Source organism: Corvus cornix, chromosome Z, assembly GCF_000738735.6.
Source record: "Corvus cornix cornix isolate S_Up_H32 chromosome Z, ASM73873v5, whole genome shotgun sequence".
Taxonomy (NCBI): Eukaryota; Metazoa; Chordata; class Aves; order Passeriformes; family Corvidae; genus Corvus; species Corvus cornix.
In genome coordinates, this window is record NC_046357.1 from 14732435 (window position 1) to 14760049 (window position 27615).

At 54.2% G+C, this 27615-nt stretch overlaps 1 protein-coding gene across 6 annotated transcripts; it reads right to left on the minus strand.

Annotated features, from left to right (window-relative positions):
* Positions 1-268: 268 nt before the first annotated feature.
* Positions 269-27547, minus strand: LOC104686569 (receptor-type tyrosine-protein phosphatase kappa-like). 6 transcript variants are annotated; one of them, XM_039567155.1, is made up of 30 exons: positions 27339-27545; positions 19422-19604; positions 17974-18198; positions 17282-17524; positions 16204-16446; positions 14493-14735; positions 13468-13758; positions 12984-13081; positions 12312-12504; positions 12066-12177; positions 11706-11940; positions 11432-11471; positions 10789-10894; positions 10541-10608; positions 10105-10256; positions 9881-9968; positions 9218-9288; positions 8776-8812; positions 7934-8031; positions 7646-7762; positions 6376-6533; positions 6164-6299; positions 4762-4911; positions 4480-4579; positions 3902-3981; positions 3351-3485; positions 2787-2912; positions 2058-2215; positions 1648-1783; positions 269-1143 (listed from the first exon to the last, which is right to left on the minus strand). In XM_039567155.1, the coding sequence occupies exons 1-30, from the start codon at positions 27439-27441 to the stop codon at positions 1069-1071; spliced, it is 4200 nt and encodes a 1399-aa protein (XP_039423089.1). In that variant the 5' UTR covers positions 27442-27545; the 3' UTR covers positions 269-1068. The 6 variants fall into 6 exon arrangements, 5 of the variants coding, with proteins under 5 accessions (XP_039423089.1, XP_039423090.1, XP_039423091.1 ...); XM_039567156.1 differs by lacking the exon at positions 19422-19604; XM_039567157.1 differs by lacking the exon at positions 14493-14735.
* Positions 27548-27615: the final 68 nt, after the last annotated feature.

The following is a 27615-nucleotide window of genomic DNA, read 5'->3' on the forward strand; positions in this document are numbered from 1 at the left end:
TTGCTGTGCCTTGTTGAGAGGGGCCACAAGCAGGGCTGCTATGACCCCGTATTGCCCTAGTGGTTCCTGACAGCCTTTCTGAGCTCCTGAGCTGAGCTGGACAGTTCTCATGTGAGTTCGGAGCAGACCTGTAGTGGGAATCCATCAAGGGTGATGTCCCTCAACACACATTTTGGCCCATGCTGTGGCCAGAGCTGTGGGATCTCTGTGCTTTCAGTTCCTTTGTGGCCCCTGTGCTGGGTCAAACCTGGAAGAAAAGCGAAAATCAGAGGTCACCACCACCATGGCCTTTATTGGTAAGACACAGGACAGAGAGCCATGGGGTCACTCCTGGTTCTCAGGTCTCCTGTCTCTGAGTACTGCTTGAAGCACATCCAGGATATTCAAGCTGAGCCACTATAACCTGGGATTGCCATGGTGCAGCCAGACAGGCTGATGATAGAGTTTCTCTGGAGGTGGTAGGGCAGTGGCACTTGGAGAAGCACCTGGAAGATGAAGCCCCCAGAAGGGATTGTGTGGGGTTTGAAGCACCAGTTTAGCCCTGCAGAACCATGGGTTGTCCCACTGTTGGGTCTTGTTGACTTTGGGCTTCATGCTTCTCCCAAAGTAGGACAGATATCCTGTGCTCCTCAGCACCATGGATCTTGCAGCAGTTTGATACTTCCCTGACCAAACACAATGTGGGTGTTGGTGCTACCCCACTTTCTTCGGGGCTACCTGAGGGGACAATGGAACCTGGATGAGACAGCTGTGCTCGACATCCTTGGCAAGGAAGGATAGGTCAAGCCCTAGTGCCTCTGCTCTGCATATTCAGGATGTGATTCCAGGTAAGTTCCTGCACAAGTGCTGAGCAAAGGGTCAGGTTCCCATTTCAAAGCCTGGCCACAATTTCGAGACAGTCCAGATTGTGCTCTCCAGCCAAGGAGGACCCTTGGGGTGGTTTTTCAGGGGAGTGAAGCATCTTGGGGTCATGCACATCCCTTTTGTTTCCTCTTGCTTCCACTGTTACTGATGAAGAGTTATCCAGGGAGTCAAAGTCCCATCCAGAGATGGGCTGTGGTCATGCCCCTACTTGAAATTCCCATAGGTTTCAAAGGAATTCAGGTAACTGAGGGCTAGTTCATAGCAGAGCCCATACTGTTCCTGTGGAAAAAAAGGATGCGCATGAGACTCTGGTGGACCAACACCTGCAGTGGCATGTCAGCCCTGGTCTCCAACAGCTTCCTGAGCATGCCAAATACAGGTACAGTCCACCCTCCTCCTCCCAGCTGGAGTCCACTTTCCCCTGCTGAGGAATCACAGGCATGTACTCCAGGAGCTGGAGGGCTGGACTACCCCAGCACTGGAGCCAGCTGGTTTTGGGAGGAGAGCCAGCCTCCACAGCACAAAGTGTTGAGCAGCCAGGTGGACCAGAAAGGGGCCACTCATCATGCAGGATGCTTTGGTGCCCATTCAGTTCTGCAGAACCTGCTGCTGAGTGAGTGGGTACATCCCAGCAGCAGACAACAGGGTTTTCAAAGATCTCATGCACCCCTGCTGGCCTCAGGATGATCTGAACACAGAGGGGCAGGGCAGCTGCTGTGGCAATCCAGGATATGGCTCTTGTTTTAGTGTTGCCATCCCTCTGGGTTGGAAGTCAGCACTTACCACATCTTTAATGAACTGTCTCCGCCGCCTCTTCAGCATCCTCACAGCCTGGGATACATCCACCATCCCCTCACTCTGGATCTGCTCACACAGGAAACTAGCAGCACAGAAGATCCCACTCCGGCTGGCTCCATCCCTGAGGAGGAGGGTAAAGGGAGAGCCATTTGCTCTGGGATCAGGTGGCAGGGCAGGGCCTCAGAGGTGTCCTCCTAGACACCCACACTCTCAGGATGATCTTGCCCACAGATCCCACACCCAGCTAGCCTCCACAGGGAAGCCTTCCTCCCTGAACATAGCTGACCCCATATCCATACATCCACCCAAGATGGAGCTGTGAGCAAGTTCACTGACACAGTCTGGGCTGTGTCCAGCTCTGTGCCATGGCTGCTCCTCCAAGAGACATCACTCACCAGCAGGTGACAAGGATATGTCCATCCTGGCTCTGCCGATGGTGTGTCTCCACCTTCCCTAGCAGGCTGATGATGGTGTCAGGGTGCGGGGGAAGATGCTGCTGCATGGGCCAGTCTGTCAGTTGATGTAACCGGATTTCCACTGCAGCTTTCTTGGGCTAGCAGGGAAGAAAGACTGGGCTGGGCAGAGCAGAGACCTATTGGCTTCATGGAGGGAAGGAGAGGGACAGTGCATGCCAGTCCTGGCTCAGCCATGCACACTGGATCAAGGGAACAGCTTCACAACGGGAGATGCCACTCCAGACTTTGCCCTCCTCCACTGAGTGCTCTGAGATCGGCAGATGGACAGAGCATAAGAGAAGAGCTGAGCACCAGGTGCAGCTCAGACTGACACCAGTCCGATGTCCAGCTGCCTGCAATAGTTGTCCCCTTCCATGAACCACCAATATGCACAAACTCCATCCACAGCTGCTGTCCTCTAGTTGGAAAGGCACACAAAAATACCTCTGAGCTGTATCTCTGCCTGCAGCCTCACTTCCTTGTGAGTAACCTCTCTCCCAAGGAAAAAGACCCTGCTCTGGCCAGTGCCCTTCCAGGACTCCACCAGATCCCTCTGCCATCTCTAGCTGTGACTTTTACCCCAAATTAAAGCCTGTTGACAGCTGGTCCTCCCAGCTCTCACAAAGGTTCTTCTCAAAGGAGTTTGCCATCTCTGAGCAAAGAGCCCACCTGCTGTCTATTGCTGAGGACAAGTGTCCAGGTTGTGAAGCCAGCCCCAGGCTCCTCTGAGATCAGCTGGACATGGAAACGGCCATAGTCATCTTCGCCCTGGGTGGGCCAGAACAGCACGTATGTCTGGGGGAGGGGGAGAGGTGCATGATCACACACGGCCCCAGGTTGCATGCAGGGCAGAGCTCAGCCCCTCACATGGGTGGGCTCACACCAGCCCCTTGCCCATAAGCCATGTACACATGTCTCTGCCAGACACTTGCTGGGCACCAACCCAGTACTGCAGCCAGAAGATAACACTCCAGCAGAGAGGACACCGGGGCAGGGGTAAACAAAACCTGAGGGATGCTCACTTGCAGTGAGGCTGGGGGACAGCCCACTGCTGTGGCACCGTGGTGCTGGGACTGTCCTCAGGGCTCTCCCAGGTGGAGCCCCACAAGCCTGCAGTAGGTCCTGGTGCAAGCAGGGCTCTCATGGTAAGAGCCATGCAGGGTCAAAGGCAGAAATCACACTGCTCGGCCCCACAGGGAACCAGGAGGGGAGAGCTGTGCTTGGGCTGCTGACCTTGTCCAGCTCCTGCAGTTGATTCAGCACTACCACCGATGTGCAGGTGTAATCCCAAACCAGAGCCCAGAAATCCACCAGCGTGGTGGGGAAAGGCAGCTGGGTGATGATGATTCTCTCCTCCTCGGTGTACGTCTGCAAAACACACCGTAATGCATGTGGGGGGAGAGTTCCACGATCCACTCCCCGAGAGCCCTTCCCACAGCAGGAACGGCTCCCTGCCTCCCTGCGGAGATGGAGAAGACACAGGCCACCCCAGCCCTGCTCAGAGCAGCTCGGTTTGAGCCCCGCTGCCCCCTCAGCTCATGACACCCGGGCTCAGCTGCCCGCAGGCTGTGGCCAGTACAGGCTGCTGCGCTGCCTGCACGGGCAGGGCTCCGCCGATCGCGATCGCGGGGGCCATCTCCTGGCAGCAGGGCCAGCAGTCACTGTGCAGGAGCCCGAGGGCTGGGGCACCTCAGCCCTGGCTGGGATGCTCTCCCCGGGCCTTGAGCAGAGGTGCGCGGGAGGGCCCTGAGCAGCTCCCACTCTGGCGGGGGCCGGAGCCTTACGCTGGCAAACACGGCGTTGATGTAAGCTGGCGAGCCGTCTGCATTCACCGAGGACATCAGGATGGGCCGGCAGGAATCCGCTGCAGAGGCAAGGAGCAGAGAGAGGGAAGTAATGGGTCATTCTCTCCCTACAGAGAGGCAGTGGGCTTTCCCTGCAACAGATATGGTCAACATAGCTCCCTGCAGCATGGGCTGGAGAGGCTTGAATGGACAGGCACCACCACACCCATGGCTGCAACAGCTCAGGGCACGCTGATGTGGGTTATCCAAAACCTCATGGGCACTGCACAGCAGATCCATCCTCCTCACTGCTCCCTGATGTGCCTCATCTGAGCTTCTCCACTGGGAAAGTTTAGACCAGGGACATCTTTATCCCAGGTGTACCCCATGTACTTCCAACAGGCTCAGAAGGAATCAGTATTTATTATCTACTAACCAGAAAACAATGACTGGACCTTGAGCAGAACCTGTGAGTGCCATGGGCCAGGGAGGGAGGCAGCAGGAAAGCATTGTTTTCCCCTGCTGCTATCAGACACTGGATTTTAGAGCAAGGGGCTGCCCAGCCCTGCCAGTGTTACCTGGCAGGATCCCTGGCTTGCGGTTCTTGGGTTGGTTTCTGGGTTTCTCTGCTTCTCTGCACGGCAGGAGCTGGAACAACTCAGAAAAGCTCTGCAGGGCCTGTAGAGGTGATTCACCAAAGTCAGTCCTGCCTGTCAGTCCTTCCTCCTGCCTTCACCTTATTGAGCCACCCCAGAGAAAGGATCACCCGTCTCCATCCCACTGCTGGGGAGGGGAGCAGTGATGGTGTTGGCATCACAGATGAGCCCTCACAGCCCCAGTGCACCATATCCTGGTGGTACCTTGAACTCCTTCTCTAGGACACTGTTGTGGCCTGAGGTCTCATCTTCTCGAAGGGAGTGGACAAGGGTGGAGATGCTCTCCACTGGGACCCCGGTGTTGCCACAGAGCAAGCCTTCAAGCAGCGCCTCGTAAAGGAAGCTGTACTGCTCCTGCATGAGGATACAGGTCAGCTGCGCAGTCTGGAGCCAGTCCAGGAAGAGCCCTGGAGCTCCGGACCACCAGCTGTCATCAAACTGTGCCAGAAGTGAGCCAGGTTCATCCTTCACCTTCCTGCTGCAGATCCCTGAGGCCAGACGCTTCTCATTGCAGGCAGCCCTGCTTTGGGATGCAGCCAGCAATTCCAGCAACCCAGACAAGATCATCTTCCTGAGGTTTAATGCTCCCTCTCAGACCAGACCCCTGTTCTGGGGAAGGAAGCTCAGGAAACCTGTGGACTAAGTCGACCTCCTACAAGCAGATGGTTGGTCCAGCCCAACCTAGTTTTCTCCAAAGGAACCCAGCACTAAGCAGATCACAGGGACATAGTCCCTAGGCCAGGACGCTGCTGCCCAAGAGATGCCAGGAGGGCAGACATCCTAAAAGCCTGAGGGAGAGGTGGACTCTCATTCATGATCCTTGCCTACAAGACAGCCCTTCTATATCAGGGTGACCGATCCATACAAATGCTGCTGATACCTCAGAGAGTCTCAGGGAAACACAGAGCCCAACTAGGTTTGGACACAGTATTGAAAAAGGATCCTGCAGTATCCACCACCTGGCAGCCCGAGTCCCTGTGGCTAGATCATGAACAGCACAGCTAATTCGGCTTTGCATGCCACATCCCTGGGAAGGGTGGTGTTGAGAGCAAAGAGTTGAAAGCAGAAGAATGGCAAGGAGCATGGTGGATTTGCTCAAGTGGCTGTACAGCTGGGAATGTCAAGGTCTGGAAAACGACAGTGTGAGAAATCCTACATACAGCACACTGCTGTTTATCATCTGTCTGCATTGAGGAGTAGAATCTGTGTAGAGATAATGTAGGTGTTTACAGAAACTTGGAGGCCATTCTTACAGACAAGCTTGAGCTCACTGTTTTGGGAGAAATCAAAGACCACAGATAATAGAAACACAGAAGAGATCACAGCACAGCTGGTAAACTGCACGTGCCCTTGATAAATGGGTGCAAACAGCAGCCCCGCCGTCCCCTAAGATTGACTGAGCCTGATGGTGCTGGTGCTCCTACTCGTGTGTCACCTCCTGGGTGTTGCTTTGGGATCCTCCAGCTAGGGAGGTAATGACATAAATTTACTCTTGGCATTCCAGCCATGGTTTGTGGTTGTTCTGGCCGCCTGCCTGTGCCGACTCCCACAGGTGGGAATTGGACCTGCAGCCCGAGGTGTGCAGGGAGCAAGTACGTCTCCTCACCTTGGTCTGCACCATGCTGACCCGCTGCTCCCGCAGCTGCTGCACGCAGTGAAACACATCCACCTTCCCCTCAGCCTTTCCCATCTTCAAGAGGAAGTCCAGGGCGATGAAGGTACCTGTACGCCCGATCCCTGCACTGAGGACACAGAAAACTGGGTCAGTGCTGCCCCTGCTGGCAATGCCCCAGCACCCAAACTCGCCCAGCCTGGTACCTGCAGTGCACCAACACGGGTCCAGCAGGCGCTTCCAACACCCTCTTGTTCACCACCTCCACCAAGTACAGGAGCTGGGAAGGGTTTCTGGGCACTCCGTGGTCTGGCCACAGCAGGTAGTGAAACTGCTCCACCGCTCTTGGGAGAGCACAGCCTGCCTGCAAAGAGGGAGACGTGGCTGGCAATGGGGAGCTGGAAGCAGCCAGCAGACTTGTGTGAAGTGACTGCATGCCAGCAAGGAGGGAGCAGTGAGAATACCACTTCAGAGGGGCACCGCCACAGAGTGCTCCCTCTAGCACCCACAGCGTAAGCTCCTCAGACAGTAAAGGGCAGATTCATCCATCACACAGACACACAATTAATTTTGTCCTCTGCTTCACTGTGCTGTGAACAGTGAACACAAAGCAGGAAAAGCAGCTTGTACTCCAGAGGAAAATTATAAAAATCACAGCTTAGGGTATTTCTACAGTCATCAAAAAGCCCTGACTTACCCAGAAAATATATACCCTAAGGCTGTTTCTATGCTAATGTGAACGTAGTCACTTTTGTTACCAGACCATTATGTGTTTTTCCCTAAACATCACATTCACTTGGCAAGAACTAATGCTACATCTTACCATCAGGTGCTCTTGGAGCTTTACATTTCAGCTACATCTTGCTCTGGGCAAGACAAGAAAGGACAGGAATATGCATAACTGCAATTTCTTTATATTGTACCTGGTTTTCCTCCTTGCAGCTCCTTCAGTTTCTGCTTTTTATCTGAAGTGTAACTTCAGCAGGAGCACCCACCTTGAGAAACGACCCTATGCAGGTTATCTGAAACCATAAACTATCTGTCCAGGTTTAGGACTGTAAGTGACCAAGGAGCTTCAGTGTGGACCTTCTGCAGATTGATTCAGGTGACAGGCGGGCACCTGTCCCATCACCCTGGATGTGCAGATATTCCATTTTATACCCTTTAACTGCTTTTATACCCTGTGCAATCTCCTCACCCAAGCCCTCAAGAATCCACAACATTCCCATGCACATTGTCAGTCCAGACTCATCTTCTGGGGTGACCACTGGAGCTGACTGACTGCCTTTGCCTGGCACAGAAACCTGGGACTGATGCCCTGGTAGGGATTCCAGTGATAGCAACGTGCTAACACCAGACCTTCTTGTGCTGGAGACCAGGCAGAGATCCCCAGAGGGTTTGTGGCTGACAGCTCCCACCAGCTGCTGGAACCCAAATGCGTCCTGCATTCTCACCTCAGTTCCATGCCAGGCTTACCTTTTGCAGGCAGAAGATGCGTTTGACAAGGCCTGTGGTGGTCCAGGTGTTGTTGAGTGTCACAGTGAAGTCACCGTAGACCTGCTCCTGCTCTGGCCAGTACTGCTCACACTTGATCTGTCAACAGCAGTGAGACATCTGGGCATAGGCAAACTCACAAGGGGAGGACTGCAGGGGTGCAGAGCTGCTCCCTGCCCTCACTGACGGCTGCACTGGGAGCACAGCATGTGTGGAAGCCTGGGCTCTGGCAATGCCCAGGCTGAGCATGGGCTGAGAGGTTTTCTCTACCTTGTTCTGCTCCACTAAGCCCGTCAGCATCACAATGACTGAGGTCTTCTCCTGCCAGACCATCTGCCAGAAATCCACCACTGTCCCAGCCAAGGGGCCTTGGGAAGGAAGAGGAAAGCCCTGTGCCAGTGTCCAAGCCATGGGGGTGTGTTCCCATGCACAATTTGGACATTCCCAGGCTTTCCTCTACCCAGGGACAGAGGCACAGCCAGGGGATGTCAGCACCTGACAGGGGTGCTGCCCACATCGGCTCCATCACCATGTTAGAAATTAGGACAAGGAGGAGGGAGAGAAGATGAGCCCAGGACATGTCAGGGATTCACTGCTGCTTTAGGGGCTCCCGCATGCAGACCCTTGAGATGACTATGAGCTGCTCCCATATTTAGGGTCCTATTTCCCAAAGAGCATTTTTGCAGCTCTGCAGGGATCTCCTCACTGCATGCTGCACAGAGCAGACAAGCCCATCCAGGCTTCGCACTGTTGAGAAGAGGTTGTATCTGAGTGCACTGGGTGCAGACATGCCAGGCATTTGCAGGGTTGTCCCCGACATGTTTGTTCCCTTTGGCCAGCTGCCAAAGGGAACAAAGTAGGCTTGTGGGTGGAAGGACCACATCCTCAGACTGGGCAGCACAGACACCAGCTCCAGCTGCTGCCAAGCTACCACTGAGACCTTCCATGCCCTGAAGCAGCTGTAACCACTGTTCAGGACAGAGACCCATGGGATACAGGGACTTGGAGTGAGCCATTCACAGCTCCTTGGCTGCTATCCCAGCTCCTCATTCCCCAGAATTCCCAGGGCAGTGACTGCAATCTCCTGAGGATTGAGGTTTGGGAGCATCTACCTTGAGCTGCAATGAAGAAGCGTGGACTTCGGTAGCTCTGCAGGGGAGAGATTCAAACAGCTCAGATCACATGGGTTAAATGTTTAACAGGGAATGAAATAAAGGATCCATCCATCTCCACAGGCACCAAAGCCCATAACCCTCAGCACAGTGTGTCCCACAGCACCTCTCCTGGCCAGCACAGACAGTGGGTACCCAGGGGCTGCATCTCAGCTCCTGTCCCCTCACACATGTCCCTTTTTGTTAGAGATGAGAACACACAAACCCAGGCTACTCCAGGCAGCTCTGAGGGGATTCAGGGAACATCCCTTGAGGGCAAGAAGAGCCAGACCTCAGCCCGCCTCCCCCTCCCCCCCCCCCCCATGTGAGCAGGACTGTCCTCACCCAGCACAGCCAGGCACCTTTCCTACCCTTCCCAGGGTAATAATTCCTTGCTACCTACATCCACGTAGCTGGCATTGATGTAGCCATTCCCAGTGTCAGAGGGCTGCAGCACCACACGGCAGTGATCATCTGAAAGAGAAGGGAGATGGGCTGATGCTTTAGGGCAGCAACAAAGAGACTGATTAAGGGGGAAGGCATAATTTATTAAAGTCTGTGACTGTCTGTTGTCTCCTCAGCAGCACCCCAGGCCTCAGGACATGTTCGGGGTTAAAGAACAGCTGAGGAGACAAAGGGTGACATGGCACAGCAGGAAGTACAATGGGGTTTTAGGCAAGATTATGAAATGGCCAAATGTACACACCATGTGGAGCCCAGAGGAGCTTTAAAGTTTGAAAGAAATTGGGTCACTCCTTCCACTTTCCCACAAATACCTGCCTCGGGATGGAACATGGCAGTGTTCAGCAATGCCTAGCGTCAAGAACAGGAATATAGTGATGTTTGATTAAGTTTGCAGGGGGATTTGAAGGGCAGAACATGGATCCTCCAATGGGATATAGAACAATGGGGCCAGAAATCCCTCAGGGTTTCAGGGGCCACAGAGGATGAGATAAGTAGCTCAGTATTTCTGAAGTGTCGGAGGGGCACCTACACCAACCCAGCATCCTGTGCTATCCCAACCAGCTCCAAGAGCCTGAGCCAACCCCTGAAGAGCTCTGCTTACATGGGATAATGCTCTTGTAGCGGTTCTTGTATTGATTACATAGCTCCTTCCCAGCATTGCAGGGGTGCAACAAAGTGGAGGACAATTGCTGTGGAGGAAGAAGACAAACCCACTCTGCGTTGGGATGTATTCCGGGGCTGGCCAAGGCCAACTGCATCACACATCCAGGGAAAGGGTAAGAGGTGGGCAGTGCTGCCAGGTGGGAAAGCAAAGCTAAACCAGACCTGATATTCTCTAAGAAGCCCAGCACCATGCCTGTCAACTGATTCATCATCTGTCTGCTCTGCCTCTATTTCTTCCCTCTTAAACATCTTCAGAGCCTCCAGCAGTTCTTCCACCAGGATCTGTGTGTTCGGCTTGCGTACATCTGCAGGGACTACAAGGACAGGACTTCAGCACCCAACTGATGCTAAACTGGCCAGCCCTGGCACTCTGCAGTGGGGACTGAGATGGCATTGCAGCAGCCAGGACTTCTCCAAACCTTAGATTGTCCCTCCCCACACTGTTCCCTTGTCCTGGGAGGTGTCCCTTTCCCTGTGCCAGGCAGCTCTGATCACCTTGTTCCTGCAAGGACCTTATGGAACCAGCAACCATCCTGCCTGTGCTTTTAACAGACAGCCTGTCTAGACAAGGCACACAGGGCCCTTGCTCATACTTCACCTTTTTGACATCCTCTCAGGGGTATAGTGCTGTTGTTCTCTGACGCTTTTGATCTGTTGTGCTTCAGCCTGGAAAACAGCAAGTCAGGTCCACAGACCAGCAGAACAGAGAGACAGAGGAGAGCCTGTTGCCCATCTAGCCACCCCGCCTCTCACCCTGCCTCATCTCAGGCTCCACTGGGACTCTCCCTGCCATTGCAAGCTGATGAATGCCTCACAGAGGGCAGGAGAAGTGAGGCACATACTGACCTGAAGAGCACAAAGAGCAGCAAAATCCCCAGTGCCAGGCATCCAACAGCCAGAGCTACTGCCATAACCACTGGCTTCCTGTCCAGCAGAGATGATGGCTCCTGCCCTGCAAGCAGCACAACCCAGGGTCAGGCTCCTGCACAGCCTGAACCAAGCATTGGGAGATCCCATAGAGACATGGAGTGTAAAGCAACTTCTCTTGTCTTCCACTCCAGGCTTTGCTTTAGAGAAAAGCTCAGTTGGGGCAGAAGGAGAAGGTGCTTGCTTGGTGTGATACCATCTGTTGTGGATCCTGTGTCCCTGACGGCCCCAGGCACTGCCAGAGTCTGGTGAGGTATCTGCATTTAGGGGTTGCACATCACAAGGGGACCACTGGGACTAGAACTAAATATGTGGTGATAGCAGGGATGATGTGCAATGTCCAGAGGCCACTGGAGCCACACCTACCCAGGTGTCCTGAGGATGTCCAAAGCCTCTCTACCATAGATAGCCTCAAGATCTAGAGAACTTCTATGAAGACCAAAGTACAGCAGTACGCCACCACATCTGCCCTGTGCCAGCTCATTTCCAGGGAAGCTGCCAGGCTGGCAAAAGGGAACACGCAGGAGAGAGGCTTGGGCACCACGAGCAAGGAGACACTTACCAACAGAGAAGCTGTAGCAGACACAGGTGAACTTCTCTGCCTGTTGGAGGAGACAGGAGGGAGAGCTCAGCCCACTCGTGCAGCACTAGCCTACCTGGCAGCACAGGTCCCCACCCAGGGCCACCGAGTGAGCCGGCTGTGGCCCAGGAGCCCAGGGACACCATCCTGCCCAGGCACGGGAGAGGAGTGTGCCCTCACAGCCAGCCCAGATGCAGCGAGGGGCCCAGCCCCGGCCGGCAGCATCCCCAGGGAGCAGGAGCCCCGCGATGGGTACCTGCGGCGAGAGGCGGACGAGGCGCAGGAGGGCCGTGTAGTCGCAGCCCGGGCGGAGGGCAGCGTTGTGGTGGCCCTGCCCGCGGCTGCCGTCGCCCAGCACGAAGTCCGTGGGGGCGGTGAGGTTGAGAAGAGCGGCCAGGTAGACGCTGCCATTGAAGAGCTGTGGCTGCCCCGCGCAGATGCTCTCCGTCACCGAGCCGTCGTGCGTCGTGGCCACGATCAGCTGGTGCTCCCTGCAGGGCCCAAAGTCGGTGGGACGGGGGGGACAGCGGGGACAGTGGAAAGGAGGCGTCTGCAGGCCAGCGCTGGCGTGGGGAGAGCCATGCCGGGGCTGCAGAGCTGCGGGAGCTGCGCTCACCTGGCTGCCTCAGAGGGACGGGCGATGGGGCGCAGGGGGAGCACGGCCGTCCCTTGGGATGGGGCGATGTCGCGGACGCTGCGGCAGCTGATGCCCTGGGGGTGCGGGGTGTCTGGAGGGGAACACCCGCCGAATGAGCACGGGCAGGGCTGTGCGAGGAGCAGGGCCAGCCTCGGGCAACGCAGCTCTGCCGAGCGCAGCTCCTCCGTGCCCGGGCTCCTGGGACAGCGACACAGCAAAGCTTACCCGAGCTGCCGGTGGGAAACTCCCTCGCCAGCGCAGCCCCGGCTCCAGCAGCCGTCAGTCCCCGGATCGTCACCGCGTAGCTGCGGCCAGGGCTGTGCTCCGGCAGCCGGTGCTCGGTGATGGAGCCATTGAGCCGCAGCCGCTCCATCTCCAGCACGCCGCTGTCCCCGGCGTTCCTGGCCGTGATGCTCAGCTGCGGACAGGAGACACAGCTGGAATGCAGCAGCTCCCAGCTGCCCGCTGGGAAGGTGCCTGCAGCTGGCAACGGCCCTGCCAGCCTGCCCTTCCGTGTGCCTGGCCCGGTGGGGAAGGCTCCGGAGAGGAACGGGCAGGAGCCTCAGCCCCACGCGGGGACCTCAGAGCAGAGAAGAGGAGAGGAGGATTTGGAGCCAACACTCGGGATGTGCGAGCAGCAGCCTCTGTGAGCACAGGGCTGAGCCCCTGTGAAGGGAAGAGGGATGCTGTTCGTTTGAAGGGCTGTAGATACATGTTCTGAGCCCGAGGACAGGTCTTGCAATACCACAGGCACTGTGGTGACATCCTCCACAAGAGGAGCCCTGCGCTTCTCTTTCCTCCTTCAGGTCATCACGACTGTCCCTTTCCCACACTTCCCAGTCTGCCTGCACACAGCTCCAGGCCCGGAGCTGAAGGTCTGCCCTGGTCCCTTGGTACCTGGTATCCGATGATCTCCCCTTTGCAGGAGGGCAGCGCCTTCCACCTGAGAGAGCCCCTGTTGGGATCCAGCCACAGCTCCTCCGGTTTGTCCGGCACTGGAAGCACAGACGGTGGGGTCACACACAGGGCCATGAGCAGGGGCTGAGGCCAGAGGAGGGTGCAGGCAGCTCCTGGCCATGGGACAGGCTGCAAAGGGACTCCCAGGAAGGGTTTGTTCCCTGCAAAGGCTGCACGTACTGCAGCAGGGGGAAGCACAACAGTGGGGTGTGGCATGGGACAATGAGAATGGGACGTGCCCTGCTCAGGGCTCTTCTCACAGCCCCTTCCCCAGAGCTGCCCAGGATTCGAGCAGCCCTGATCCCAGGCACATCACTGCAGGGAGCAGAGATGCTCTGCATGAGCTGACAGGTGAGGAGAACATCTATCCACCTGTGACACAGCTCTGGACTGTTCTTCGTCTCTGATATTTCTGTTCACATACCTGTTTCCTCTGTCATGAACAACCATGAGAAAAGGGTTTCATTGGGGGGCAGGCTGATGGTGACACTATACTTAGTGAAGGGCTGCAAAGGAGAGCAGGTGAATGTTCCTGCCTGGCCATGTAACATCTGCTCTCCATTCACCTCCTCAGCCTCACAGGGAGGAGAGGAAGGCGCTGCCAGCCGGCACATGGCCCTCATGCCCTGGCAGGCATCAGGGAACCTGCAGGTCCAGTTCAGTTTGATGCTGGTGCTGGAAATCTCAAAGGTCCCGGGGACAACCTGGAGGACTTCTGTGAAGGAAAGATTGCCAGAAGGTCACTCTCTTCCCTTCCACTCCCAGCCATGCAAGGATGCTGCAGTCAGACAACCTTGCTCATCACACAGCCCGGTGGGAGGGAAAGGGAGAGACTGAAGGTGGTCACTGCAGCTCTCTCAAAGGGGAGCAGGAGGAGTTGGACAGGAATGAATGTGGGTGAGTGAGGGAACTACTGCTGCTCAAGCAATTTTCCCCATCGATTCAAAACTGAGGTGTCTGTGTGTCCCAGAATCTCTACAGTCCAGCAGGTACAGCTCTGCTCTCCCTTGGAGGGAACATGAATGCCCTAAGCTGTGAGAAGAGGGTGCCAAGCCTGCACCCACCATTCCACAGAGCCTGGAGGGGGCCCAGCCCACATGGAGCAAGCTGTGGTGCTCACAGCTGCACTGTCTGAGAGGACACAGGCAGCAAAGCCCTCTGATCCTGCTCAAACTGTGATGCTGTGTGCTGGCCACAAACCCCACCACACATCCCTCCCCCATGCTCTTCTCCTTTGTGCACATCAATTTGCCAGAAGCCCACAGGGAGACCCTTATCACTGACAACCTCAGTGGTGATCCACAGGCTGGACTTGACACTGCCTTCAGCAGCACTTGCCATTTCCCCAGGCAGCACTGAGCCACAAATCTCCTGTGCCCCCCAGCCTGCTTTCCCTGTTCAGGGAGGGCAGAGCAAGGCAGCCAAGAGGGCTCCCAATCCATTCCTTACCGATGCACTCCACATGGGACTGAATAGCGACCCAGGAATCGCTGGAGTCTCTTCCAAGCCAAAATTGCCTGTATGCAGGTTGGTCATAATAGTAGTCCTGGAATTGACTCTGACATTTGATTTCAGTGAAGGATGGCTGGAGACCTGCAGGGCAGCTCAGCATCACTTTCTCATCCTTCCCGTAATTCTTCTGGTCTGGTGCCAGCTGGAGTCTGGAGTCCCACAGGGGCCTTTGGCACATTTCTGGCAGAGGTGAAAGTGGATGTTATTTGGGCTGGAGGTGATGAGATGGGGTATGGGTGGGTGGTGGGAGACAAATCCCCAGCAACTCCTCCAGCCAATGAAGGGGGAGGGAAGGTGACACATCCATCTGCTGGGATGTGACCTGCAGGCAAGAGGTGTTGGGAAGGGGCTTTCTTTGTGCATGGAAATTGTGAAGGATCACTCATCTGTGAACCTTCCCCATTCACCCTTGTGTCCTGGGCACCATATTCCCTTCTCCACAGCCCACAGCAGGGAGATTCCCAGGACAATCACCCCTGCACCAGGAGACGCCCTCCAACCTCTCATTCAGGCCTGTCACCCAGCCCAGCTCAGCTGGCATTTGCTGGCCCGTGGCACCACCACTCCTGCTGGGATGCATGTCCCTTCAGCCATGGCTCATCCCTCCCACAGGGATCAGCCATGCCCCTGTGACACTTCTGGGCTCCCTGTTCTCACTCACTCAGTCCCTTGGCCGCTCTCCTCCTGCCCCACACCGCTGGGTAGTGGGACAGGAGGTGAGCAGTGCCTTCTCCATTCACATCTCCTGCTTTACCAATGCCCCTGCCCTCTTCTCCTGACACAACCCTTCCTTCTCACCAAATTCTCCATCCTCCAGGCTGAGTAGACACAGCTGGTCCCAGCAGTTTGTCCAGTGCTGCAGGGGGAGGCTTTGTGGCAGTGATTGTTCCAGACAAGAACACTGGCTCCTGGAAGGAGCTCTTGCCTGTTCAAGCTTCTGCAAGAAGCTTTGTGAGGCCTGAAAGGGCTTAAAATACAATCTTCCTTCTCCCAAAGGGGCAGGCAAGGGATCTCACAAGGTTCAGATCAACCTCTGAACAGCCACAAAGGGAAATGCTGGTGACAAGCCACTTGTGCTCAGGCTTTGCTCTCAAACAGCCCCGATGGCAGAGGACCAGAGATGCCCAGCTGAGCACCACAAACTGCAGCATTGTCCCCCTGCCACCACCAGCCTGCTTGGATGGAAAGTGAGAGACTGAAGGTGGTCACTGCAGATCCCTTGAAGGTGATCAAGAGGCGTTTGGGATCAAGGTGCACTAGGAAACGGAATGTGAACCTTTGGGTGAATTTCTCCAGTGAGACAACTGCACCTGTTCAGTCAAACATGAGACAATTTTGGGGGAGCAGAGGGGAGCCAGGAGAGTGTGTCCCCAGCTAGGCCACATCACAGCTCACAGGAAGCAGCAAAGGGATCCTGCCTCCCTCAAACCTTCTGAGCTGTGTGGCTGCAGTCATCCTTTGGTGCCACGGGAGAGCACAACAGGAGACATTTCATCCTGGCTTCGAAGCAGGAGCTGCTTTCACAGCCACCAGCCTCACAGCATTGGGCCCAAGGGAAAACCCTGACCTTCCCATGCTGTCCCCCCTCAGACACGTTCACAGGATCTCCCACTGCAAGGGACTATCCTGCTTCTGATCCCTCCCTTACCGATGCACTCCACATGGGACTGAATGGCGACCCAGGAATCGCTGGAGTCTCTTCCAAGCCAAAATTGCCTGTATGCAGGTTGGTCATAATAGTAGTCCTGGAATTGACTCTGACATTTGATTTCAGTGAAGGATGGCTGGAGACCTGCAGGGCAGCTCAGCATCACTTTCTCATCCTTCCCGTAATTCTTCTGGTCTGGTGCCAGCTGGAGTCTGGAGTCCCACAGGGGCCTTTGGCACATTTCTGGCAGAGGTGAAAGTGGATGTTATTTGGGCTGGAGGTGATGAGATGGGGTATGGGTGGGTGGTGGGAGACAAATCCCCAGCAACTCCTCCAGCCAATGAAGGGGGAGGGAAGGTGACACATCCATCTGCTGGGATGTGACCTGCAGGCAAGAGGTGTTGGGAAGGGGCTTTCTTTTTGCATGGAAACTGTGAAGGATCACTCATCTATGAACCTTCCCCTATCCATCCACTACTGTCTGTGGTTACTTCTATCTACGTCCCACAGCCCAAAGCATGGATGTTCCCATGTTATCTCTCCCTGCCCATCTCTCCTGAGCACTGCCATGCCCACAGCGAGCACACCTCCGTTCCCGCATGGGACAGCTCTGCATCCCCATCCCCTGATGGATAGTATTGCTCCTCCTCCAGATCCTTCCCATACAGCCTCCTGTCCCAATGCCAAGGGCTCAGTACGCCCTGCACCATCAGGGCTCCCTTCATTCCCCTCTGCTCCAGCTCCTGCAAGTGCAGGAGATGTCCCCCAGGTTCCTTATCCATGGGCCAGCAGGGGAACAAGCAGACCTGTGTACTCGAGGGTGGCACCTGGAGGCACAGCAAAGGTAATGGAACCTTCATGGGCACCTGGTGGCAGCCTCGGATCCTGCCCCAGGCCCGGGCACCCGGCTGGGAGCCCCAGACTTGGCCTGCTCAGGAACCACTGCAGGAGCTTTCAGCTTGCCCAGCTGTTGTCTCCTGGCTGGGTTGTCCTCTTCAGCATTTTGCACAGGCACCACAGCCCCAAGGAGGGTGAAGGTAGAGGGGAGACACAGGAGAGCTGCTGCAGCCTCACTTACCCATACACAGCACATCCCCCTCAATGCGTGTCCAGGCACCTGCGCTGTTCCTGCCCCACCAGACATCTCCATAGACTGTTTCTCCATCACTTATCACCTGAAGTTCCTTTGTACATTTGACCTCGGGGAAGGAAAGCTTGAGACCTTCAGGACAGGTCAGTGTCAGTTCTCTGTTCTGTGGGTATTCACTTTCATCTTCTGAAAACTGAAGTCTTTCATCCCACTGAGGTTTTGGGCATTTTTCTGTCAGGGAGAAAATGTGAGAGTCCTTCTCAGACAGGCAGTGCTCAGGCAGGAGAGGGACCAAGGCTTTTCCATGACTGACTGTGGTTAATGTCAGTATTCAACACCATGAGGAAACCCAAGGGCCCCCAAGAGCAGAAAAAGAGCATGTGCCTGGGCAAGGAGGTGATACAGGCTACTAGGAGAGAGGTGAACTGAGGGGCAGGATCTGTCCCACTCCAGCTTTCCCATGACATACAGGTCAGGAATAGATTGGGACGAGATGCAGAGACAGAGAAAACCTGTCCCACACTGAAGGCTTCTAACCCTCTCCATTGTGGAGACTGCTGCCAATTGGGACCTGACTCTGAGCTGTGCCCAAGGTGTCTCACAGATACAGCAGCATGTCCAGGTCCCATCCACAGTGAGAAGTGCATGTAGCAGGGGAGACCTACTGGTCCCCAACTTACCCATAGGGCAGGTCAGGTCCTCTGCCAACCTCTGCCATGATCCCCAAATGTTCACCTCCCAAGCATCCTTCCAACTTTGAAAAAGCTTGTTTGCACATCTGATCACAGAAAGGGGAGGAGCATTGTTCATAAAGCAGCTCACTGTCACCTCTTCACCGACCCAGTAAAAACTCTGGTCTGGGCTAAGCTGGAGCTGTGAGTCCCACCGGGGCCGCTGGCATCTCTCTGCACAGAGAAGAAGAGGAGGAACACATGTAAGCAGGATGGGAGGAGGTCTGCTGGGGTATCTCTTGATGTGGTTTTGACAGGGTCCATCTCCTTTGGTTACCACATTCAACTCCAAATCCCTCTCTTGCAGCCTAGAACAGAGTTATTGGTGACAGCATCCATGAGCAGTCCCATCCATGCCTACTACAGACTTGTAGGGTTCCCCACTCAGGCTCCATTTGGATAAGGGTGAGCAGGGACTGAATTTCTCCCCAGCCTTTGCAAAGAGTTCCTTCCCCTCTCACCACCTTGGCCATATGCCCAGTCATTGTCTGAAGGCACAGGACATACAGCAGGCCCCTGTGGCAGTGGTTGCCGCTGCCTCTCAAGTGGCAAGTGAGCTGCAGGGACAGAATGCAGCCCTGAATTCCTGCTGGGCTGGCTCGGAAGTTTAGACTTTCTCACAAGGTGATGATGAGCATCCACAGTCCCTTGCTCTGTTATGTAAACTGTCAATTATCGTTTCCCCTCCTCATTTTATGTATATGTCCTTGTATCACCCTGTTGAATACATATATGTTCTAGAAAGTTCTTCAATATCCCATTGGTCCCTCTCTCCCTGCTCCCTCCCACCTTCCTCGATTAGCCAGTTTGTACTCTCGCCTCCCCTTTGCCCAAACCTGATTGGTGGGCTGTATCCCTATAAAACCCTTGGACCCTCCCTTGTTAACATCTTTTGTCCCTGGGACGTCTGAGGAATAAAAGCCTTCATAACCCATACAGAAGACTTCTTTCGATCTCTTTGCCTTCGGTCAGTGCGCTGGCGATTCAGTCGCTTGTGATCCTGCTCGACATCACTCTGGGGATAGTGAGCGTGTGCATGGTGGCCTGACAGCCCCTCCTGAGGATCTTTAACCATAGGTTGGAACCCCAGAGGTTTCCAGACCTACATCGGACACTCAGGGAGGCGCAGCGCTGTTCCTTTCCCAGTCACGGCGGCGTGAACCAGGCCCCAGTGCAGGCCCCTTGTTCCTGCCTTTGAACCCCTTCCAGGAGCACAGACCCTGGCAGGTGCCCACAGCAAGGTGCTGAGACAAAAAGAGCATCATCACTGCCAGGACATGGGGGAAGCCAAGGCATCCAGGCCTGCCATTCCTGCATTGTCACGTGCATGACCAGGTCACGGAGGGTCTGTCACCAGCTCAGGACCCTGGGTCAGGGTGGTGCAGGCCTGTGCTTACCTTTGCAGGTGGCAGTGTCATTCCACAGAATCTGGGTCCCTCTGGAAATGCATTGGATCCGTGGGACGGATGGCACAGATTCCCCTACACACCTGAGCTGCACCACTTCGTTCAAGGCATAGCGGTTCTTCTTTGGTTTAAACTGCAGTTTGGGGTCCCAGTCAGAGGGAGCTGGACATCTTCCTGTGTGCAAAGGCCAGGAGGGAGAGCCTGAGGGTCACTGGGCTCCAGCAGCGTCCTCGGGGTGAGGGTGTTCCATCCAGAGGGGTGCCAGTCTCTCTCCCTCTCTTCAGAGGGGTGGCAGAGACAGCACCTCCCAGTGGGCCCTGCTGCCCACCTGCTGCTGTAGAGACACCCCAGCCAGAGGGATCCAGCAGCCTGGGGGATGCTGCTCTTTCCCACAAACACAGATGCTGTGGGAGTGCACCAGACCCTCTGCTGCACTACTCATCTGCATTCCTGTCATTCGTGCTGGCCACGATCTGCTCACACCCACATACACACTTGTTTGCAGCAAAATCCCACTCAAGTTGCCACTTTGCTTTTGGTCTGGATGTTTCACTTGTTACTTCCTCTTCTTTGTCCCTCTCACAAAATATCTGCTGGCTCCTAGGAGCAGCTGCCTCCTGTCCCATATCCCTCCCATCCTCACCCAAGACGAGCCACAGCCCCTCATCTGAGCTGGCAGAAGGGGCTCGACAGGGACTGCACGTAGGTATTTCAATGGCTGCACATTTGGTTGTGGTTTGCAGCATGTAGATTGGGCAATTGATTGAAGTAAATCTTCATATTAATTTTCATTAACTTCTAGACAGGAGTGCTGCTGGCTCTTTGTATTGCCCTAATTTGGGTCTCTACTGTCTGATTAGATCCCACTTTTCACGTAATAAGAAATATAACCCTCTGTGAGTGTTCGTCCATCATACAAATTTAGCTGTAGCTACCCAAACTTTGTCCAAAGTTACCAGGGTGCAGCCAGGCAGGCACAGTGAGTTTATACTATTTCCTACAGTACAAATGGCATCAAGACTGCCCAGGAAAGCTGGAGTGCTCTGCACAACCCATGTAGTAGTGGACCAGAACAACTGCACCACCCCAGACAGAAAGAAGCCCCTGACAAATAAATGGAACAAAAATACCCCCAGACTGGGAAATTGAGCAGCAAGTATTTCAGGCAGGTGAGATTTACTCGTGAAAGCATGAAAAACAAAAGTGTTTTAATTTGCATTTCAGGGCCCCAAATTGTGCCTATACAAAGATTATTAATTGATAGGGATTCTTCAGTCCTAGAGTCACCACAGAAATGTGCTTGAAATTGTTGCTTGAAAAGAGTCGTGTGGGGCCTGGCCTGAAACAAGAAGCAGTTTGAGGGGATGGAAACTTGCCAGTGGAGGCAGCCTTAGGAGCTGAGGGGGCTGTGAGTGTTCACAAGCATGGCTGGCCTCTCCCATATTGCCCCACTCTTGACTTCAGTGCAAGGAGGCCTCATCATTTTTCCTTTTGTAACTGTTCCACACTGCCTGGTAGCTGTGAGAGTCCCCACAGCACACAAACCCCACTGGCAGCACCACTCCTGGCAACCTGCCGGGCAGGAAACCAGGAGGGAAAGAGAAATTCTCCTCTGCAGGCACTCTGCTGGCACAGATGCAGATTTCACGAGGTATCTGGGGCAGCGTCTTTGCACAAACACGGATGCTCTGCTGGCAAGGGTGATTGCAGCTGCACAGCAGAGCTTTGCCTTGCTTCCAGCTCTCTCTGAGTCTTTTCATACAGCAAAGCTCTTACTGCTAGAACAACTGTGAATGAACCTCTCTAGACTTACTGGGCTTCCTTGCAGAGGCCAGGGGTAACTCTGTGTTTGAAAAAGCTACATCTCATAGTTGCTGCTTTAGAGGTGCAGTACAGTGCAGACTTACTGTAGCACAAATGAGAGCTAGTCTTTGTTTAAAGTTTAAATTTTTTTCTTTTACTAAAAAGTGCAACTTCGGCACAACGGAAATTAGGCATATTTAGCATTATGCTAATTATTGTTTACAGGCACTTAGGACTTACTCAGTCTTTCATAAAAGCATAGGATGGCTTGGGCTGGAAGGTTCCCAAGGAAGATCATTTAGTTCCAGCCCCCCTGCCATGCACAGGGACACTTTCCACTACACCAGGTTGTCCAAAGCTCTATCCAGTCTGGCCTTGAATGCTTCCAGGGATGGGGCATCCACAGCTTCTCTGGGCAACCTGTGCCAGTGGACATCAATATACTGACTGCAACATTTTGAGTGTGACCATCCAGCTAACTCCTCCCCCACGTCATGGTTCATCCATCAAACCCACACCTTCACACCCACACCCACACCTTGGAGACAAGGATATCATGCAGGACAGTGTCAAATGCCTTGCACAGGTCCAGGTGGATCAGTCACTCCTCCCTTTTCTACCAGTGCTGTCACTCCACCATAGAAGGCCAACAAATTTCTCAGATATGATTTGCTCTTTGTGAAGTCATCACCAATCATTTCCATGTGCCTTAGAAAAGTTTCCAGCAGGAACTGCTCCATGATCTTGCCAGGCACCAAAAAGAGACTGACTGGCCTGTAGTTCCCTGGGTCTCCCTCATTTCCCTTTTTTAAAAAGGGGGTTGTGCTTCTCCTTTTTACAGTCAGTGGGAACTTTACTGGAAGTTCCCTGCTACAGCTTCTCAAATATGGTGGATAGTGTCTTTGCCTGTTCCCCCACCCTCAGGACCCACACATGCATCTCATCAGGTCCCATGGATCTGTGCACCTTCAGGTACCTCAGATGGTCTCAAACCTGGTCTTTTCCTACCACAGGCTGGTCTTCATTCTGCCAGTCCCTGCTTTTGCCCCCTGCGACTTGGGTTACTTTCCCTTGGTTATGGGCACAAGAAAATAGGTGCTGTGTAAGACTCCTGTGCTGGAAACAGGTATAAAGGGATTGCATTAATTGAGCTGGCATAACAGCCACACATTTCTGACTAGCCTGTCCACCTTCACCAGGACTCCAGTGAATCATTCTTCTTAGACCTGGGCACTTATCAGACTTCATCCTTTGCCAGGAACATCAGCCTCTTCTCTGTTGTCTTTGTTTCAGGTGAGAAGGGCTCCACAGAGGTGCAGACTTGCTCCAGGGTTTCCTCAGTATTCCTGTCAGTGTCTTCTGAGCTGGAATGGTGGGATGCTGATGGGATGCAGCGTGGTTTCCAGTGCAGCCTCAGGCGAGGGTAGACACGTGGAATGTGCTTCTGCAAAGATGACACGTGTGCCAGCAGTGTGTCAGTGGCCACATCTGCCCTTCGGACACAAAGACTACACGGGAGAGCAGTCCTGCAGGCAAACCTTCTTGCTCCCTGCTTGCTCTTCCTCTGCCTACAGGGCCCCTTGCAAGCACCAGGGGCATTCCTGGCCTCTGCGACTCATCGTTTCCTTGCCAAGCTCTCTGAGCTGTGTTTGGTGCCATGTGCTTGCTGAGAGGAGCTAAGAAAAGCAACCACTGTTTCCACAGAGAAAACCACTGTTCTTCCAGTTGCATTGGAGAGTTGCACTGCAAGCCACTGAGAACGCAAACATGGGTCTTAGAGCATCTCTCTGAATTTGGGAACGGAGGTGATCATTTGGCCCCACTTTTTAAATTCCCCATGGGCTCCCCTGTGCCCTTTGACCTGCCAGGTGTGCCCCTGTTGTGCTCCGGTATGGGGCAGACAGAGGCTGATACAGCACCCAGACCCAAGCTGGGTATGGACTGTGCTGAGCGGAGCCCAAGGGGTGGGTGGGAGAGATCAGAAAAGGCAGGCAGAACCCACAGCTCATTCCCATACTCAAAGAAGCCAGTGACTGGAGAGTACCACTACAGGGGAATGCACCAGCATCAGAAACCACTCTAGGAATTAACCTGGTCTGACAGAGGGATGGGCATGGCAAAACAAGCTTGCTTGCCTTGCAGAGGGGTAGTGTACCCCAGCAGGGAAGCCTGAGGGACTGCCAAAGCCTATTTACCTCCTGAACACAAAGCACCCTGCCAGCAGTGCCCAAACATCACAGCTCCTCCAGGGCTTCCCTCCTGCCCACATTCCTGTGACAGCTGAACCCCCTGTCACAGCACTGACACCATCTGCATCCAGGCATCTACAGCTGCTCAGAGTCCCTCCTGCTGGCATTTCTGGTGATTGTTTGAGGGTAAAGCCTAGAAAGCTCTGCTTCCCTGCAGAATGGGGAAGAGAAGACACTTACAGTCCATGCCTGTTTTTACCTCAAGAACATTGCTGATTACAACCCAACTTGGCCTCACATCTCCAGTTAAGTCCAAGCCTATCAGGCATGTGACTAGCACTTGAGGCTCATTGGAAGAAACTAATCCATGACTGCTGGGTGCAGTCAAGATGCACAGGCTGGGAGGGACACCTCTGTCCTCACCCTCCTTACACTCCTTTCCAAATCATTCCATAAGAATTGCCACAGGGAAAGGGCACCTTGGAGCAAAGGAGCCTGTGCTCTAACCCGGGGTGACTGTTTGAGTGCTTTGGAGATATCCATGGGAAGCTGTTAAGGGACCTCCACTGGAGAGATGGAGCTCACCACTTGTACAAAGCAGCGGGATGTATGTGGGGAGCCGGTGCACGGATGGAGAACAGAGTGTGCTCAGACAGCAATGGGAAAGAAACACTCAGCCTTGTAGGGATTAACAGCAACTGGGAGAGTAACGGAACAGTCCTCAGACACTGTTTTTTATACCACTCTGCACAGTGGTGTGCAGAGAGCCGCCCACAGGCTCTCTGCCCCAGCTAGAGGAAGGAGGCTGAGTCAAGTGAAATTTCAGCAAGGAAAATATGGTGTAGATGTGACCAAATAGGCACCTTTTGTAACGTGCAATGTGTGCTCACTGTGAAATGGGAAATGCTGAATGCCCAAGACAGGAGTGGTGACAAAAGGTTGGTCTATTTGCCTCCTAAAGGCAGATATTTACTGTTTTGGTTTTTTTCCTGGTTGATGCTATTAAATGAATACCCTCCTTGCTCATATTGTTTATTACCTCTGAATATAGAAAGCCTTTTACAGAAATATCTGGACTTCCTGCCCCTGCTGCAAGGAGTTCTGAGCCTGGCAGGCTAAACAAAGCCCCAGCATGGGCCAAAAGAGGAGGGTCAGGAGAAAAGAGAAATAGCTATGCTGACAATTCAGGTCAGGCTCCTGGGTTCAGCCCTTTGCTTACCAGCAGAAGGTGTCCTTTCTGACATTATATTATCTCACACACAAAGAATAAAGGACAAGGTGAAACCTAAGAAGCAGTAGACAAAGTTCAACCCTTTTGGCAGGGCAGCTGAGCAGCTGAGAGAGGTGACAGCAAAGTGCGCAGCAGCCTTGCTGTGTTCGATGCCCTGTGCTTGCTGAGAGGAGCTAAGAAAAGCAGTCACTCTTTCTGTCAGTGGAGTGTTTATTGCAGGTACTGAGAGCACAAAAATGGGTCTGAGAGCATCTCTGTACTCCTCACTGGCAATCAAAGCTGCTGAGTGGGTCTTTAAGAGTGGTGGAAAAGGAGCCTCAGCGAGACCTTGGGGATGCTCTGCCTGGGAGTCATGGCAGGGAAAGGGGGTGGCAAAGCAGGTCACTGAAAAAGGCATTGTGGGAGGAGCTGGGAAACAGAGGCACTCTAACCTGTAGTGGTCTACCAGATGCTAAAGACATCTGAGAGATGTCTAAGAACAGGAGGCAAAATCCGTGTTTCCTGAATCTGTGCTCTGATGATGGGAAGTGGAAGCGTGGTGGAGCACACAGTTCACCACCCCTGGGTGTCAAGCCCAAGGCACTCCTGTGCAGTACCTCTTAGCATTCATGTTCCCCGCAGGATTTGTTCAGGCACAGTTTGGAATTTGACTGACACAAAAACTTTCAGATTGGGTGTGGCTTAGTTTTAGCTACCACCCTCCCACCCCCCAGTCAAGGCAGCTGTGCTCCTCCTTAGAATTTCTTGTCAGCTGCCACTAGATCACTACACAGTGTCAAGCAAGGCTGATGAAAAAGGGGTCAGGACCGGCTTGGATCTGTGCATTTGCACAGAAAACGTGCCCTAGAAGCTTCTCCACCTGTCTTCAGGTGCACTGGGACTGTAAAGGGAGGGGAGTTTTGTGCAGGTACGGCATTTCAGGGAGGAAAAACACCCTGTGAGAGGAGCAGCACAGCAAGGCAATAAGGTGACAATAGGATAATGCCACAATGCACCCTGCTCAGTGTACAGTGTCCCCATGACAGGGTGAGCAGAGCAGCCATGCCAACCGCACATAACAACCACATCCTGTGCCTGTGGCTGGGCTGCTCTTCTCTGCACTGTTCTCTGCAGCACCATGCACAATGGGTTGTACCCTGTATCTGCCAGGGACATGGGATATAATCAGGGGTCCCACCCTGTTGTTCCCTCTCTCTGTCCTACAGCTTTACCCTGCCCCACTGCCACTGTCAGCCCATTCCACCCTAGCAGGGACGGGAGGGACCCTCCTGCCTCACTCCAGCCATCTTCCTTGCCCTGCTCCTCTGCAAGAGAAGGACCCTGATCCGTCGGGTGGGACCTCAGCAGAGGTGCCAGGATGGGATGAGCACACGTGCTGAGGATGCAGGCAGGGCTGTTCACGCTGCTGGGCGTAGCCACCACATGTTTTTGTCTTGGTTCCTCTTTTCACAAACACCAAGGTGCAAACTCAGCAATATCGTCTCTGCCACAGGCAGCCCCAGACTCCTCTGGGGATGGCTGGGTGACTGAGATCTGCAGAGTGTGACAAGGGTCTGCAGGCCTACAGGCCCCTGTTGCATCCCACTGTACACAACACAGACAGATCCTGGTCTTATTGTGCACCTTGAAAACAAACAGGAAAGCCACACAACGTGACATGGTTGCACATGTGGGCGTGGGAGAACAGCTTCATCAGGGATCTGGGCAGCAGAAAGATGCCCTGGGCAGGAGAATATCCTCTGTTGCAGTTTTAGCCCTTGTTTTTTGCGTTACAGTGTGCTGTGCTTCCACTGTCTGCAACCACACGGTCACATTTTCCCTGGAAATGGGCTCCCGTGACGCCTCTCACACAGTACAGACCCTAATGCCACTTCACATCACCAATTAAAGTTTCTGATCCCACTCCCTGTACTCTGTCACAGCCACTAGATCAGCTGTTTTCTCTAGCCTGCATCCACCCAGACACAACACTGCAGTGGACCAGGACGACATGATTAGATGCTAGTTTAATGATTTTTATCATCTAGCTCCAGGAAAATTAGTTTAGAGAAATACTCCAGACAGATACAGACTAATGCAAGGTCACAGTCCCTGGACCCACAGCTCAATTGCCGGACATTGCAGCCTCCTGGGAGGGCAGGTAACACAGTGCAGTCAGTGAGCCTGCGAATTCCACTGACTCTGCTGGCATCAAAGTGTGCAGCCAATGTAGGAAGAGCCCAGAGGAACCCTGGAGATGCCCTGACCCTTCCAGCGCCAAGGAAGCCCATTAAAGTGCAATCCCAGAATATTATAACTCCTGTCCCCAGGCTCTCCTGGGCACCCAGGGGCTCAGCTCGTGGCTCCCCAGGTCTCTTTTGGGCACCAGCGCCCACCTCCTCTGTGGTGAGGACTAGGCACCCTCACACTGTGCAAGGACAGATGGACATCTTGTATTTCCATCTCCATGGAGGAACACTACAGACCCTGCAGAGACTTTCCCAGCACCCCAAGCTTTGCTGCCCTCCATCCCCAAACAGAGCTCCTCCTAACCACAACCCAGCTGGGGGACTGGGGCCCCAGTGTGGACATCAGACCTCTCTGATACAGATGCTGTATCCTGCAAGCCATGAAGGTGCCCCACAGCTCTGTGGCAGGAGCACAATAAAACCCTCTCTTGCGGGCAGAGGAGGGAGCACTTCTTACCTCTTTCCTGGGGTTTTCCATGATTTCTGGCATAGGGGTTACCATTATTTTGTGCAGCCAGCAGAGGTGTGAGGAGCAGGAGAAACATCCATCGCAGGGCCATATTTGCCTATGCTCCCAGGGCAGAATTGAGGTCTCAGCCACGCCAGCTGCCTCAGTGCACACCCGTCTGATTGTGAGTGGTGCAAGCACGGAAAGGAAGCAGGCACACAGAGAAATCACATATGGTGCAAGAGGCTTCCTCATTGGAGAGGGAAACTCCGCCAGTGTCAGCGCT

Coding starts and splice junctions, on each gene's coding strand:
- LOC104686569 (XM_039567155.1), bottom strand. CDS start 27,441: ATGGCCCTGCGATGGATGTTTCTCCTGCTCCTCACACCTCTGCTGGCT. Junction 10,895..11,431: donor CTGCTACAGCTTCTCTGTTG/GTAAGTGTCTCC, acceptor TGCTGCTTGCAG/GGCAGGAGCCATCATCTCTG. Junction 9,289..9,880: donor CTACAAGAGCATTATCCCAT/GTAAGCAGAGCT, acceptor CTTCTCTTTCAG/ATGATCACTGCCGTGTGGTG.